General features: G+C 42.3%; 1 protein-coding gene across 1 annotated transcript; it reads right to left on the bottom strand.

Moving 5' to 3' along the window:
• Window positions 1–5,127: 5,127 nt before the first annotated feature.
• Window positions 5,128–13,988, bottom strand: PRELID3B (PRELI domain containing 3B). The gene is made up of 6 exons (XM_048498698.1): window positions 13,750–13,988; window positions 10,810–10,978; window positions 10,088–10,177; window positions 8,434–8,504; window positions 7,845–7,947; window positions 5,128–6,814 (listed from the first exon to the last, which is right to left on the bottom strand). The coding sequence occupies exons 1-6, from the start codon at window positions 13,779–13,781 to the stop codon at window positions 6,695–6,697; spliced, it is 585 nt and encodes a 194-aa protein (XP_048354655.1). The 5' UTR covers window positions 13,782–13,988; the 3' UTR covers window positions 5,128–6,694.
• Window positions 13,989–16,996: the final 3,008 nt, after the last annotated feature.

Here is a 16,996-nt window from a genome sequence, read left to right on the forward strand (position 1 = left end):
ATTTATTTGATTTAATATACCGCCCTATCCCCGAGGGGCTCAGTTATATCCTAAAACAGCGGCCCACAAAACCCTTACACAACCCTCCCAAAAAAGAATAGTGGGTCCCGATGGCATTTGAGACCCATATGGAGCAAAGAGGGGAGGGGGCACCCTCAGCGGCTGGTCTCTCCAAAGGCCCGGTGGAACAATCCCGCTGTCTTACAGGCTCCTCATGGAATCTCTCCAAGGTCCCGCAGAGGTCTGGATGGTGCAGATGGTAGGGAGTGTTCCACCAGGCCGGGTGTGCCAGAGCCGTGAAAGGCTCCTGGTCTCGAGTGGGAGGCCAGCCCAGCTGGCTACTCGAGGGGCCAGGAACCTCCAGTAAATTGGCCTCTGCTGAACGCAGAGGTTGAGCTGGGACATATGGGGTAATGCACTCACCATGAAAGAAAGTGTGGCAGGACACAACTTCAGGTCCAGCGAGTAAGTAAAAGTGATTCTGAGATTTCAGCCTGATTTCCTGGTTGTCCGTTTCCCACATCTCTCTCCTGATGTTCTAAATTGAGCAAGCTAGAGGGGGAAAAAACCTTTAAACACTGTGGACGTTTGGATGCGCTTGCGTAAATTAAAAAATGATTTTGAGAATCCAAGAGTGATTTCAGAGCAGTCAACTCTTTCGAATAAGAAAGAAAATATATTTCAAGCATTGGATTTTCAAAATAATATTATGTGGCGTATGTTGTAAAACCTTGCAATTCAGTTTTTAAAACAAACTTGTTTGTGGGATACTTTTTTCCATTTTCTGTCGTTTTTCATGTAGTCGTTCAACTCTTTTGGGTCTGCATTTATGGTAAAACACCTTGGATAAAAATGTGACAAACACAGATATGTTACTGTTTTAAAAGTTGCTGTAGAGACCAACAGAAATGTACAAGCAAGCGGTAAACGCTATTCCAAGTGAAACAATCTATTATAGCCCTGAGAAATGCAGTTAAACATGTTAAGTTCTAGGACAGTGGCAATACTGTGACAAATTTTGTTCAAGTGTAGCAAGCCAAAGATAATGTATCTTGAATGACCCAAAGTGGTTGATATTTATTTTCCATAGTTGACCACACACACACAAATCAACTTACCCTATATGAATTATTCAGATATTTGTAATGTATTATGTTGGCTGGCAAAAGAGGAAGAGTCAACTCCAAGCATCACTAGAGATTTGTTTGGCTAATGGAGCAACTCCAACAGAAATTGGGAAGTAGGATGGTTGTATTTGGCTTAGGAAACTAGAAACACAAGAGCAACTTCGGTTTAATTAAATAGGAAGGCATGCATGAGGTTGAATTACACAGGCCTATTAATCAGATGCCGTGACTTGAGTTATATAGGAAATAAAGAATGAAGCAAATGACTTGCTTATATCTCTTAATCCTTCCTTATCTGGCTGAGAGCAGACGGCATAGAATACCCTCAATTTGCCCATCTTGAGTTGCCATATATGACACCTGTCCCAAACAGCCAGGTGCGTAGCTATTGCGAAGCCAGCAGCATGGCCTTCTTTACCTGGCAGGAGCACTACAAGGCCTTGGGATTTTTTTCTTTGCACAGCTCCCTCAGATGGGATCTGAAATTTCAGAATGTGGCAGCTGAACTATGGCCAAACAAGAGTTCGCCACCTGGTCTTCCAAATGTGTCCAGGCCAGAAACCTCCAAATGACATATTCCAATGGCATCGACACAAATTAATTACTTTGCTACCTTGGTCTACTGTTGGCATCAATGGTATGGTTTAGATCAGGGGGACCAACCTATGGTGCTCCAGATGTTCATGGACTACAACTCCCATCAGCCCCTGCCAGGGGCTGATGGGAATTGCAGCCCATGAACATCTGGAGCACCATAGGTTTGCCACCTCTAGTTTAGATGCTTCTAGTTTGGAACTTTCCACAGATCTTCCCTACTCAGATTTTCTCAAGGCTTGAACAGTTTGTTATCCTCTTCTGTTCTCTGCTTTTTCTTTCAGTGGACTCTCAGCCATTTTCGCTGTTTTGAACCGTTTGAAACATTTTACATTTCCCATCGGGCCACCTTGGAGGGCTTTTTCCCACTCTTGCCATTATTTCACAAAGGGATACTTTTTTCTTGCAGTCCGCAATGTGTCATACTAGAGACTGAGAGACCCAGGTCACATTCCCACTTTGCCACGCAAGCTTGCTGGGTAACACTCTCAGTCTAATCTACCTCACAGGGTTGCTGTGAAGACCAAAGGAGAAGGGGAGAATGCTGCAAGCACGCAGCATGTGCAAAACTTGCTTGGACCATGCAAGCCAACTGCCATTCTAACACCATCAACAGAACAAGATCGAAGGGAAGGCCGTGTCGGAGCCAGTTCCTAGTTCCTCCAGCTTTACTTTCAGGACATGAACATTCTTTAACCCTGGGAGGTAGGAGCTAGTAGCCACTATTCTAAAGGTGCAAACTGGGCTGATATATTGGGAATGGAAATGGTGCATTTTCAAAATGGTACAAGCAGGTTTGAGGTCTTTGTGACCAAAAATGTGAAACTGACCAAATAAAATACCTTTCCAGTGTGGCAAATATGCAGCCAGGTGTGAAAATTGTCTTGGGAGTTTTCCTCTCATTTTACAATGCAATCTTCGCTCTGCCCACTTGCACGCCCTGCTCCATACCCTCCCACTGCCGTGCCCATCTCAAAATGAACTCTTTCAACGCCTTGTCCAAAGTGCACTCAGCTCACAGAGACCTGAGAACGTGAACCCGTGTTATCAGGTACACGTGCCTCAGTACAAACTTTCCTCTAAAAGGCGATTGCACACTTTACTCGGAAACGTAACTGGAAACAAGCAGTTTCAGAGAAGATATTTGGCTGCAGAAATCAACTGGCCCCAGGAGTGCTGTTCAAAGTGTTTTCCTTCCAGAACAATTTATTCTGCAGTAGCAGCTACTGCCATAAAATGTTCCAGCCACAGTTAGGATGGAAGGATTAGAGGCAAGGAAATGGATGGTGGAGCCTTCATGCATCTTGCCCTTCCTTCCCAGGACAGACAGGAAGCATTAGAAGATACTTGTGCAGTTTTTTCTTATTTTGCCCTCCCCTCCTAGTAGCCAGTGCGCAATAAGCATGATCTGGGGATTTCACCTTGAAATCTGATAGTCCAGTGATGGCAAACCTTTTCAAAACCGAGTGCCCAAATTGCAACCCAAAACCCACTTATTTATCGCAAAGTGCCAACACGGCAATGTAACCTGAATACTGAGGTTTTAGTTTAGAAAAAAAGTTTTACTCCGAGGTGTACGTTACTCAGGAGTAAGCTTGGTGGTAGTTGGTAGTTTTGCTTTGAAGGAACCATGCAACTCTTCCAATGGGTGAATCACGACCCTGGGAGGGTTTACTCAGAACAAGCCCCATTGCCAGCAACCAAGCTTACTCCCAGGTAAAGGATCGTGCTTTAGCTCTTCGCATGAAAATCAGTGGGGTTTAACAGCGCTTAACAGAGTTACCTACACTGTTTCCCCAAAACAAGGTCTTAGCTTTAATGCTAATAATTGAACCCAGCAGCCCAGACCAGCCTAGATGTGTGGGGGGTGAGGGTGGGGGCAACTCTGTTTGCGGGTGCCCACAGAGAGGGCTCTGAGTGCCATCTCTGGCACCCGTGCCATAGGTTCACCACCACTGTGATAGTCCCTCCAACATTCACAAGTGCAGCATGGGAAAAGCTGCTAGTTAATTTACTGAGGGCAACATAGGACTTGTGAGTTCAGGTTATGGCAGGGCTGGCACCTATCTTCGTCCCGCAGTCTTCTTCCAAGGATAAAAGTCTCAGGAAACTGCCTTTTGGAGACCCCAAACTAAGTTTACATAGACCTGCTTTAAAACAGTTTCCTCACTCAGTATTTGATTACCGTGAACCAGAGGCGTTCCTCCCATTGGGCAAAGTGGGCAGTTGCCCTGGGCGCAGCCTTGTGGGGGGGCGTAGGTTCGTTTGTGGGATTTTTTGTATTTTCAGTGTTTTTCCATTTTTTGCCTGCAGGGGGCGCAGTTTTTAGGCTAGCAGCACCAAAATTTCATGGATTCTTCAGAAGACTCTCCTGATGATATCACCCAGGTTTGATGAGGTTTGGTTTAGGGAGTCCAAAGTTATGGACTCCCAAAGGGAGTGCCCCCATCCTCCATTGTTTCCAATGGGAGCTAATAGGAGATGAGGGCTACACCTTTGAGGGTCCATAACGTTGGACCCCCTGAACCAAACTTCACCAAACCTGGGTGGTATCATCAGTAGGGTCTCATGAAGATACTCTGAAATTTTGGTGCTGCTATCTTAATAATTGCACCCCTGACAGCAGGCAACCCCTAAATTTCCCCAGACTTTCCTTTTAAATCCACCCCTTCCTGCCAATGCTTGTTTTCTTTCTTTCTTTTATTCTCTCAATGCCTAATAAAGGTTATTATTATTATTATTAAATCCATCCCCTTCGGCATAGATTTAAAGGGAGAATCTGAGGTCCCCGGATTGAACATTGAAAGTGATGCTGTTTCAGGGTGGAGAATCCACCCCAAAAAGAGCATCACTTTCAATGTCGTTAAACAGGGGACCCCAGATTCTCCCTTTAAGGTGGATTTAAAAGGAGAATCTGGGCTCCCTAGCTTAAACACCATTGAAAATAATGCTGTTTGGGGGTGGATTCCTGCTTCACTTGTTTAAACTAGGGTTTTCACATTCTCCTTTTAAATCCACCTTAAAGGGAGAATCTGGGGTCCCCTGTTTAAATAACATTGAAAGTGATGCTGTTTTCCCCAACTGGGGGGATTGGATACAACACCATAAAATGTTTTCATAGCAGTAATAAAACATTTTGAAAGCATTTTGAAAATGTTTTCAAAAAATATTTCTGCTGTGTTCAGATTTGTGAGTTGGGGCATGTTCTATAATGTGATGGTGACTTTGAAACAACCTGGTGGAAAAAATCATTGTTTGGTTGCCGTGGGAGAGATTGGCCGCCCGTGGGTGAGGGGGGCATCAAACTCAGGTTTTGCCCAGGGCTCCAGTTTGCCTAGGTACGCCCCTGCCGTGAACTTCACAAGAAGAAATCGCTGACACCAATTAAACACGCTTGAGTATCAAACACGAGTATTGACAAAATTTTAATTAAGTTAATCTTCACATGTAAAAAAGTTCATATGTAGTGATTTTACAAATGCAATTGTAAAGACCAACTAAAACCTAAGTAGAAAAATATTTAAAATTTAAATATATTAGTAAACATTTGTGATTTTAGGCATAATCCACATATTTTTCCCACCCATGTCAGTACAGAAGTGGAACTAAAATGGCACATAACACTGCATGCATCAAGAATTCCCATTTTCAAACATTAATAGATTAATTTGGCGAATTAGGACAGCAATTTCAAACCAAACTTGCAGCTCATTAATTTTCCCACTAAGCATTATTTGTTGTAATATCTTCAGGGACATGCTTCTTTTTCTCAGAGATATCACATACAGGTCCTCATGGAGATCTTATGCAACTATAGTTATCATTAAATGAATAAAAACTTAAACCACTGCTATTTTCCGTTCATGTTAAACACCGGTTAGATTGTTGCTTTCTATTAGCAAATTCTTCCACAAAACTGTTCTGTGAAAGGTGATGGTGGTTTTGGAATCTATCCATTTACCTACAGTACTCAAAAAATACTAACACAATGCTAAGCCTAATAACACCCTTCTAAATCCATTGAAGTCAACGGCTTAGAAGTGTGTAATTCAAGCTTAGAATTGCGCTGTTAAATGACTAGGTAAACTTGTCACCCTAAGGAAAGCTAACAAATAACAAAACACAAACTATTGTTAAGACAATCCATTTGCCTGTGATATCTAGCTAAGCAAACATAAGTATCACAATTATGAAACTCAATTAACAATGCCACATTGTTGGCAGAATATGTCTACCTCGGAATCCAGATTTTTACACAAAAATTGAAATTGCCGAGCAAAGTCTTAAGCCGAGTTTCTCTCCTGGCTGTACGTAGCTTCTTCCAGAACTGTAGCTAGCACATAATTTTAGTTGATCTTTCAAATTACAAAGCATCAGCGGCTATTTTATTCAGAGATATGCATGGCAGATATTATTTAAGTACCACCTTTTCATTTTAAAAATTGTAACAATGAAAGCAGCATACAAAAAACCCCCACATTTGTATAAAGAATTGTATTTCAAGTAATAAACGCTGTTCTTCCAAACCAAGACCTATCGCTAGCTGCCTCAAACCAAGTCGACTATTCTGGGTCCAAAATAATAAATTCTTCAGTTTCTGCAATGGTCCCAAAAAGTAACAGTCCAAGTGAACCTGAATTCTATCAAAGTACGAATTATCAATAGCCTTCTATAGCTCGCTCTGTTGGAGGAATACTGTCAGTTGGAAGTTAGTTCCAACATTACAAGACTCCTTTGATCTTGACCATTTGGATTATCTTCCTGAATAACGAGTCCCATTGAACTTCAAAGTCATGCATAGTACCTTCATTTTACAGAGGTATGCAACTTCTCTCCAAGTTTAATTTAAAAATCTAATACAGATTTTCTTTTCTTTTAAATAGGTAGAAGAATAAATATTTCCGGCTTGGAAGAAGTGTGCAACGGTTTGTTTCAGACATTCAGGCTTAACCAGCTACATGCGTAGCTCTACATTATTTCTCCACAAAGGCTGCCGCTGCCATGGGTGACCGCATGTTTCCCCTTGCTGAAGTAGTGAATTCCTCTATTTCAGCATTCAGCTTGTTGATCACCCACTCCAATGCTTCACGACCCTGAAAACAACACAAGTGCTTTATGAAGGGAACCAACAAATGTTTTCTGACAAGGGAGTGAAGTACTTGTCAAAGAGGAAAAACCATTCATGTTGAATTTTCAATGAACCCAACAATTGTGAGATAAGAATGCAAGCAAGATTTTCATCTGAGTCACAGCTACAAGGGGAAAAAAATCTCCATCCTGACCTGCTGGCTCTGTATGATGTGTCCACTCAATTCTCAAAAGTTTAATGGCTACTTCTGAGAACTGAGTGGACACATGATACATTCTGGCAGAGAAGATGGGTTCAGAAAGACATAAATGAAATATGAATGAAGACCCTTCAAATTCACATTTAGCCACGCTAGCTCAGTAGTAAATATTAGGTCTAAGCCAGAGGCAGGATCCAGCAGGTTCTCACCAGTTCCCAAGAGTGGGTTACTAATTATTTGTGTGTGTCAAGAGGGGGTTACTAATTGGGTCTGCTTTTCCATTAGAAATTCCATTAGGTCCAAAAATCATAAAGTCCTGTTGTTTCCTATGTGGCTGGTTAGCGAAGGTAGAAAATGGGAGATAATTCTCCCTGTTGGGCTGTTTTAAAAACATGTTTTAGTAATATGGTAAAGTTCCTTGTTTAAGGAAAGTATCCTTCTTTTGATTTGAACAAAATTAAGTATTTGAAAGTATTAAGTATTTGACAGGCAGACAATTAGAGGAGTAGTAGTTGTTTCTGTTGGCAGTAGATGATAGGACTTGCTATAATGAGTTTAAATTATGGACAGAAAGATACCAGCTGGAAATTAGGAACTTTTTTTTTACAGTAAAAGTTTTTTACAATAACAGAGAAATTATTAATGCCCCGCCCCCGTCGTGCCCCACCCAGCCCCATTGGCGCTACGCCACTGCTTGAATCCCACCACCATGGGAACCTGTTACTAAAATTTCTGGATCCCACCACTGGTCCAAGCGTTCATTTTCTCACCGAGGAAAGTACAATGCATACCGTCATTATGCCCCACTTACAGAAGGCCAGATGGCTATACATACCTTTTTAGCATTAGAAGATATAGTGCTTTCCATTAGTCCTTCTAGGTAACTGCTGAGACTGACCCCTTTCACACAGATTGTTGCCTCTTGAGTCAACATGGTTCTGAGAGAGAAAAAGAAAAAGGTTTCTGTGGTTTTGCTGACTTTTTAAACAAATTTTAATAAGAAACGACTTTTGTCTATTAGCACAGGTTCATTACAAAGCAGTTAGCTTTGTGGAAAGGAGATGGAATGCTCAACTAGATTCTCCCATACATTTGTTTTAGAACTAGAATACAGAAATGGCCATTCTTGAAGCGTCTCTTGTTCATGTGGTCTCTTGTTCACTTCTGGCAAAGGAAGCAGTCAACAGTGGGTATGAAAGGGGCAGAGGCCACCTCTCTGCATTGTTCAGGTGCTTTCCAAGCAGAAAAACTGGTTCACACTGCAGGCAGCTATCTTGAGAGACATGGCTAAAACTGAATGGAAGTAGAGTAGGAAGAAATCTTGTGTTTTATCCCATTTTTGATGGAACAGAAGATAATACTCTACTGTTTAAAACATCTGAATGAAACACACTCTGAACAACACTAAATAAATAAGTACTTACTTCTCTGGTTGTTGAGGATGTGGTTTATAGATTAGCCTCTCATCCACTGACACCAGATTTGTAAATGAAATCTATAAGAGATTGAAATTTTTGTGTTACCTTCCTATCAAAAAGTGAAATTCACAAGAAAAAACTTAGAATTTCTTTTTAAGTGCTGCTTTTGTCAAAACCAAAATAGTTTGTTTATCCCGCGTACATGCGGTTTTCTTTTTTATATGAGAAATCTTCATAGTTTCACAGATCATATACCAGAATAGCAGCTGCTTGGAGGACCCGTCTACCTCCCATTCAGAAGCATTGGATAGACCCGTCCTCCAGGGAGGGCTGGTCTATCCAACACTTCTGAATGGGAGGTGGACTAGTCCTCCAAGTGGCTCTATTCTAATATACAATCTGTGGAGTTAAAGAGCAGCAGTGGCACAGTGGCTAAGAGCAGGTGCACTCTGATCTGGAGGAACCGGGTTTGATTCCCAGCTCTGCCGCTTGAGTTGTGGAGGCTTATCTGGGGAATTCAGATTAGCCTGTGCACTCCCACACACGCTAGCTGGGTGACCTTGGGCTAGTCACAGCTTTTCCGAGCTCTCTCAGCCCCACCTACCTCACAGGGTGTTTGTTGTGAGGGGGGAAGAGCAAGGTATTTGTCTGTTTACTTTGTTGTTCACCGCCCAGAGCCCCTTGGGGAAGGGCGGTATATAAATTTAACAATAAAATAAATAAATAAAAAGGAGATTGTAAGCCCCTTTGAGTCTCCTACAGGAGAGAAAGGAGAGATATAAATCCAAACTCTTCTTCTTCTACAAAGATTTCTCATGTTAAAAACAAAACAAAACACACGTGTGTGCGATTGCCAAGTTAAGCAAACTTTATTCATCTAATTTTTACATTAAAATGCCCATCGTATAAGATGCAAGAAGAATGAAACTGCTGGAAGCATTCTTAAAATGACCACGGATGCATAGAGGCTCCTGAAAGGGGAAGAAAACAGTGGGCACTACCGTAGAAAAATGCAAATCTTGCAGATAAGTGTTCGAGATGCTCTCTAATCAAAGTAATATGCTTAATAGTTCACATAATGATGATTTTGATGAAGATGGCACTTTAAAAAGACTCTCTAATGCTTCTAGAGTACTGGAAGGGAGGGGGGAGAACTATGAACACAGCAGGGCATTCCATTACAGAGAAGGTCCAGAAAGCAGGGGCAGATTGATTCAGAAATCTCCTGAGATCTTTTGGTGAGACAGAGTATACATGACCTGAAACTATTACAAAAAAAGGTGCAATGTAATTTCCCCTGTAGACACTGTACTTCCTTAAGAGTCTGGTACATTCACTGGATCAAGTTTCCAATGCAGATCTTTCATTATAAGAGGTCAGAGTGCCAGATTCACAAAAGACTGCATGCTGACACTGCACAGTCAATCAATACAATAAGCACAAAAAACCCTGCCAAAGCAGCACACTGCCTCTGCCATGAAAAGCTGTCTCAGACAGCTATTGAACAAGAGATGGCAACACATCTCTGAAAGGCACACATTAATTTTTACATGCTGAAATTAAACATTACCAACTTCTCAAAGGATTAATGTCAAAGATTTTAAAATGGGTAACCTGAAGTAGATTGTTAAAAAGTTTAATTAGCCTTTTCAAAACTTACATTAGTAGACTTCAGCTCCATTACTTTCTTCATTGGGTCAACTATGGAGTGTTCTTCTACATATGTTTTTGTTCTACAGGCACCAATAAGCTAGAAGAGGAACACCAGACATTATGTATTATAGGACAACTGGCTAACCTTAGAATTAGCTTCAGTCACAAACATATTTCTATCACTGCCAGACTATGCTACATGAATGGCTCTACACATTCCATGACCAGAGGTTTCCAGAGGTGCAACTGCTGAATTCAAAAGCTCATGAAATGGACAAGTGATCAAATGGATGGCAGACATTTGTCCCCCACATTCCTAGACAGAATCTGTTCTGCAACTGAAAATTGTTATGCTGAAAAGACTGAACCATTCAGCTGTTTGATTAGCCATCACAGTTACTTCTGTACACTCCTCTTCCCTGTTAGCAACTCATTAGGCACAGATGATGCCTGTTTCTGGACAGTCCAGCTTACTGTCAGGCTTGTGTGGCCCTTTAAGCCAAAGGAGTATCTCACTAAAAAACTACTGGGTTGCTTTAACTCTTTTGAGAATGGTAGAAAATATAGAGAAAACCAAATAAAGGATAAGCTCCACCTAAATTTCATCATCCATGTCAGAGGTTAAATAAATATTTCATTATATTGCAATTATTAAAACCAAGGCCACATGGACGTAATTTTAAATAAAGTTGTTTGGATTTCCATTTTGAGCCTTAATAGAACACTTACCGATTTTACAATTGATGGCATCCCCCATTCTGTACTGAGCAATCTGTGACTGTGCAACTTTCCATTAGGATCTATGTGCCTATCTAGAACATCAACTCCAACCACACTGGGGTTCATGGGGTTTGGATATTTTTGCATAGCAGCAGTGGTGACTGTTTCCCAGGGATGACTGTTAAGAAACAAACAAATACCAATTAATTAGTTGGCAATTCACTATATGGTGCAGAAACCAAGTCTGAACGTAATCTCTGCTTCAACAAAGAATCTGATCAAACTGATTCAATGTCTAAGAAGTTGGTCTGCAACCAGAAAGACCCACATTCTCACCAGGCTTAGATTACTATCTTTCAGTCTAACCTATGAATCAAGAGTTGTCTTTTTTCCCCCAGAACAAATGGAGGGGAGGGGAGGAGAAAAAGAAAGTATGCACTCTGCACTGAGCTTCTTGAAAGGCAAAACAAAAAATAAACATTCAAAGCAAAAAAATGTATTGAATTTAACTGCATCTGAAAAAAATGTGAACAGCGTCACATTCAGCATAGGAAAACAAAGAGCTGAAATGGCCCTTACCAAATCTGCCACAAAAGAGAACAAGTGCGAAAGCCATGGGATAAGTCTTTGAAACATACATACAGCTGAATGTGTTTTGTGCAGATAGTTAAGAGACCTGACAAACTGTTCAGGCAAGGTAAGGCCATTATACGGAGGAAGTTCTTTGGCTGGTTGGTGGTGGTCTTCAAAAAACCTGCTGCCAAACCAAGACATGTGAGTACTGGATGCCTACAGCAATTTCAATTCGCAAACAGTCTGAAGTTGTAGTTTTGTAATGAGGGAAAAAATCCAACAAAACTGAAATGTGATCAAGGTTTGCAAATACTTTGACTATTAGCTGCTAAAAAATGAAAAAAAATCATATTCTTTGAATATCAACTGTTAGAACATTGCATACATAAACATGCATGGCCTGGACAGAGCAAGCAGAAAAGGAAGGTTCTTCTTTGCTGGAAAAGGGGGAGGCAAGGATCTTCTTTTTCTACAACACAATGTGTCACCTAGCACATTTTTCTTGAGACACCAAACAATAAAAACCATACAAAAACGTTACAGTCCTCAAGGGCATGACTGATTACATCAACATAGCAACAGCAGAGTACAAGGAAAAACAATAATTCCCCAATACATTTGAATACCTTGGGACAGGTAAGCAAGACAATGCTCAGCCAGGGAGAACTCTGATTTAATATTTGCACCCCAAAGAAAGAAGCCTCAAGTTGTACTTGTAAAATTTTTTGGAGGGGTGGTGGGGCAGGGCAGACATCAATCAAATTAAAATATATATAATTAAGAATAGGAAGGATATCTTTTTTTTCTGGTTCTCTCTTGCAAAAGCCCTGCATATTTCACTCTTATGCAACTTCTTTCACATATATGACTCCTCAAATATTCCTTCTTTGAGCAGGAGGGAGAAGGAATGCTCCCCATCAACTCTGATGATACAAAAGTGACTCAACAAAATCTAGTCCCTGACAGTAGCGTCTGACCCACCCAATTCCCATTTGTATCTAACAAAGGGATCTTTAACTCACAAAAGCGGATATCCTGGAAAATTTGTTGGTCTTTAAGATGCTACTGGCCTTAAATGTTTGTTCTACCCAATTTACAACCCTCACAGCAGACAAAAGAAATTTAAAAAGAGGGCAATCTGCATGGGTCAGTCAGCAGGGGTCGTCCAGGAAGATCAAACAGAAGTCCAGGGGGATCATAAAAACTAATATTTATCTAAATATGAGCGCTTGTGAGTCACAACTCATTTTCACCCAGGAAGCCTAGTAGTCGGAAATAACTGGAAGAGCAGCATGCATGTATGCACAACATAAACTTGCCCAAGGTCATTAGATTCAGTCTCAAGCACTTATCTTTTTGTTAAGCGTGAGAGAGTTTAATAGATTTTTATTCCCATCCTTCCTCCAAGTAACACACGTGGCCTCTCTTTCCACTCCACTCCCATTTTGTCCTTACAGTATAGGCTAGGTTAAGTGGCCCAAGGTCACCGGAGAGCATGGCTCAAGACCACCATCTCCACGTAGATGTTTTTTTCCCCTCATACTCCAAGATGGTCCAGGGAGGGTCAGATGTAGAAACCAGCACTGTCACAAGCGAAGTCCTTCTTAGAACCCAAACTATAAAATCCCTCCCTGTAGGAGATTTGTTTTGCCCCCTCTCACCAGCCACCTATTTACATCTTCCAAAGAGCCTCCAGATCACATTTTATTCCCTTTTCAACCAAATCTTTTTAACTACAATTCCCTTATTACGATTCTATCCACCTGCCTCATACATTTTACTGCCCTCCTTTCTTCCAAGGAGCTAAGGGTGGCACACATATTCCCTCTCCCCACATTTTATCCTCACAAGTCTTGTGAAGTGGGTCAGCTGACAGAGACGACCCAAGCTCATCCTTTACAAAAAACGGGCATTGAAGAAGCCCAGATCCTAATCTGACACTGTTCATGGGATTTCCCCCCCCCCCCAAATTAAAAATGTTTAGTTTCTGAGCTATCTTGGGAGGGGGAGCGCCTAGCATAAAAACACCCCCCCCCCCAAGACTGCACACCTATATTTCAAAATGCATAACTGAATGACTGTCTGAACTCGGGGTTCCCTTGTCCAAATTCCTGCTGCGACCAAACCAAGGAAGAAGAGACCAGGATCAGGGCCGTGAGTGTACACGGGTGAGGCCAAGGGGGATGTCCCCCAGAGGATCTGCCTGGAGGAGAGGGAATATTAAAGGAGGCACGACTAGAAGAGAAACTGGCTCTTCTCTGCCGCTGTGGCAGAACAAGAGATGCCGGGGAGGAGGAGCCCCCCCCCCCGAAAAACTGATCAACCTCCCCCTTTTCTCCCCACAGCCCTCCTGTTCCTTGCCCCCCACCCACTTACTCGAAGGTGTGCTCGGAAGTCCAGATCTTCATTCTGGATCATGGAAGGGGGCAACGACGCTCGCCGAGCTTTTCCTGTTCCCCGCCTCTCCCGTCCTCACCGCGTTCCCATCCGAGCAGTTCTGAGGGAAATGGCACTGAGGCGGCAAGGGAAGAAACGAGGCGTCCAGTTAGAGACGATTTCCTGTCAACGCGCCTGCGCCGTGCGCGAGGCTTTCGCCCGGGGAAACCTCCGATAGGGCGGCGCCCGGGTTACGTCAGAACGGAAATTTAACGGCAAGTTCTCAACGCCCGACGGTGGCGCGCTCGGCTGCAGCAGTGCGCATGCGGCTCGCTAACGGATTTTTTTTTCTTTTGGGTGGAAGGGCGGAGACGTTTGGACTCACGCATGCGCAGTCCTATTACAGTGTGGAGGGAACGCAAAGAAAATGTTCCGTTAAGTTCCCGAGCGGAATAATTCACGGTCCAAATAAAAAAGTCTTATCAGAACAGATTTTTTTTTTGAAGGTGGGAAAAAAAGAAACTTTGTGGCCCTGTAAAGTGGTCAGATTCTCAATTGTGCGCAAATTTCCTCCGGTTCACTGTACTGCAGATCGGAGAAGCCCTGCGGTTTTCCAGGAGTGGGCAAAGTATTATCCCCCACCTGTGCAGGGAAAGTGAAGCTAAGCAGTATGTGTTTTGTTTCGTTTGGATTTTCTGCTGCTCCCCAACTTCCCCTGGCATTTCGAGGAGACTGATAGAGCTTGTTGTTGTTTTAAATGTAAACACTTGTGATCTATTGCAGGAGCAATAGATTGAGGAAGCAGCCTTTTTCAAAAGATGAGAGGCAACAGGCAGCAAAAACCACCTGAACCCAGAAGCGGGTAAAATGGTAGAGGAAGCAGTGAGGCACCTCCATGCATGTAAATGAGGAAACAAGGGGAGACTCACAGTGAAGCACCCACCTGTGTGGAAAATTTCAAATGCTCCAAGGGCCTCTAAGATGCAACTGGACTTGACTCTAACTGTTCTACTGCAGACCAACATGGCTGCCCTCTGAAACTATTGTTATTAGCTTCATTTATTGTCTGCCTTTCTCACTGGGACTCAAGGTGGATTACAAAAATCAGAATTACCGTATTTACTTGAATGTAAGATGACCCCCTAAAATATTGTATATTGAATATTTTTGCTATTAAATATAACTCATATTGTAATATACAGTGTCTGCCCCTGTTTTGATGGCATGCCTGTGAAAAAAAATCTTACATTTGAGCAAATATGTACATTTAGAACTGTTTGAAAAATGTCTTTGTATGAGATGTGTTTTTCACAGGGATAGACAAATTGCCAGAGAAAAGCCCCCAAAAGCATTTGATAAACTTGGTCTAACAGGCTTCCATGTAAACTACAGCACTGCTCTTTTGCCTTTTGAGATTTCTCTCCCTCAGTGGACTGTAAGCACTGTAAGACCCATGAGAGTAGCATCATATGATATGATATAAGGGCAGCCAGGATTATGACCTCACCAGGGCCAAGGTGAGAACTATGGGCAACAGAGTGTAGTGAGGAACCTTCTCCACTACTGAGTGATCTCTCAGTAGTATGCTGCTCTTCTAGTCATGCTTGTAAAGACAGGCAGGAGACACAGTCATTGACAAGGCAGCCCCACTCCAGTAGCTTTATAAGAGAAGCGTTTTAGATTTATATCCAGCCTTTCTCTCCTGTAAGAAGTCTCATGGAGGCTTACAAACTCCTTCTCTTCCTCTCCCCACAACAGACACCTTATGAGGTAGGTGGGGTTGAGAGAGTTCTGAGAGAACTGTGACTAGCCCAAGGATACCCAGCAAGAATCTAGGAGTGGGGAAACAAATCCGGTTCGCTAGAGAAGAGTCTATGCACTGCTCTATGGGAAGTAGGCGGGGGGGAGAGTGGGAATAAAGAAATCAATTCTCAGATTAGAGGTCCCACCACCACTTAGCAGGAAACTCCAGAATCCAAGCGATGGGGCCGGGAGATTCCAGCAGTCCAGCAGATGATGTTAGCCCATACAGTACTGGTCTCATGAACATCCCCAGATGCATGAAGTAAGTAGATATTTGTGACTGTGTAGATTTACATACACAGAAGGAAAAAATATTTGCAAAATATCCTTTAGGGCAGTGGTTCCCGACCTTTTCCATATAAAATAATTGCATTGCCCCCGTGATAATAATTGCACTATTGGTGCCTGTTGATTTAGAATATACATAATGGCAGAAAGATCAAATGACAGTTCAAGCATACAAATGGATTTGTGGACCCTTTGCAATAAGTCTGCAGCCTCCCAGGGTTGCTGGATGAGAACCACTGCCTTCGGGAATGAGTTTGAGTGAATTTGTTTACTGCATGAAGTTTGGACCTTACTCAAAATCAAGATTTACAAGTTCAACATGGACATCAGCAAAACCTTACAGAAGCAAGCTATGTATTTCTTTGAAAACCAAGCAAAATGGTTGAGACCAAAGGTGTATGTCTAAGATTTCCTATACATTGCTGCATTTGGGTTTATTGCTGCTGCTTATCCACAACCCATGGTCAATGAGCAGAGTCACAGCTATGATCAGCGTGCTTGTTCCATCTTTTCTCTGGCAAACTTCACTGAGAAGAAATATTAAACAAGCCGGAAGAGCACATGGGTAGCTGAATGTTGCTTCTTCCAGTCTTCCCAACTCTTTGTAGCAGTTGCTAAGAGCCAACACAGTGCAACTTGGACAGGGTGAGATAACAGTGGGATTTTACTGTGCCAACTTTTGTTGATTGCTGACTGGTTTTAAATTATGTTAAATTTTATAGTCTATATTTTGTTTCATTAATATCTGTCAGCTGCACTGAGCCCCACTTAGACAAGGGTGTGTGTGTGTGTGGGATATAGGTAGAAAATACATAGACTGGCAGACAGTGCAATAATTATTATACTTGATTTGTACCACATGCAAAATAGGCTGCTTGTATTTGGAGAACTAGGATATAACAATATTGCAGTGCTTTATGTGGAGTTTCTGGGTCTGCACAGTTTGCTGCTCTGTTATGTGCATCAGACCCCAGTCTTTAAGCTGCTAGTGTCATCCTCTGCCTCTATTTAATGCCACCAGGTACCACTCCAAGTCTCAGAATCCACTGTTCTGCCAAGGCGAGGTCTCATCCACCATGAGAGACAACATGCTAGGAAACAGGCATGCCCAGAAGACACCAAAGGCTTCCCCCTTACTCTTTGCTGTCAACTTGCC

Source organism: Sphaerodactylus townsendi, linkage group LG05, assembly GCF_021028975.2.
Source record: "Sphaerodactylus townsendi isolate TG3544 linkage group LG05, MPM_Stown_v2.3, whole genome shotgun sequence".
In the NCBI taxonomy this organism is placed as follows: domain Eukaryota; kingdom Metazoa; phylum Chordata; class Lepidosauria; order Squamata; family Sphaerodactylidae; genus Sphaerodactylus; species Sphaerodactylus townsendi.

What these genes read in the sequence shown, in the direction of transcription:
- PRELID3B (XM_048498698.1), bottom strand. Translation starts at nt 13,781, where the DNA reads ATGAAGATCTGGACTTCCGAGCACACCTTCGA. An exon ending in CATCCTCAACAACCAGAGAA is followed by an intron (nt 7,948 to 8,433) that starts GTAAGTACTTAT and finishes TTTCTCTCTCAG; the next exon opens with AACCATGTTGACTCAAGAGG. An exon ending in TATCTTCTAATGCTAAAAAG is followed by an intron (nt 6,815 to 7,844) that starts GTATGTATAGCC and finishes TGTTGTTTTCAG; the next exon opens with GGTCGTGAAGCATTGGAGTG.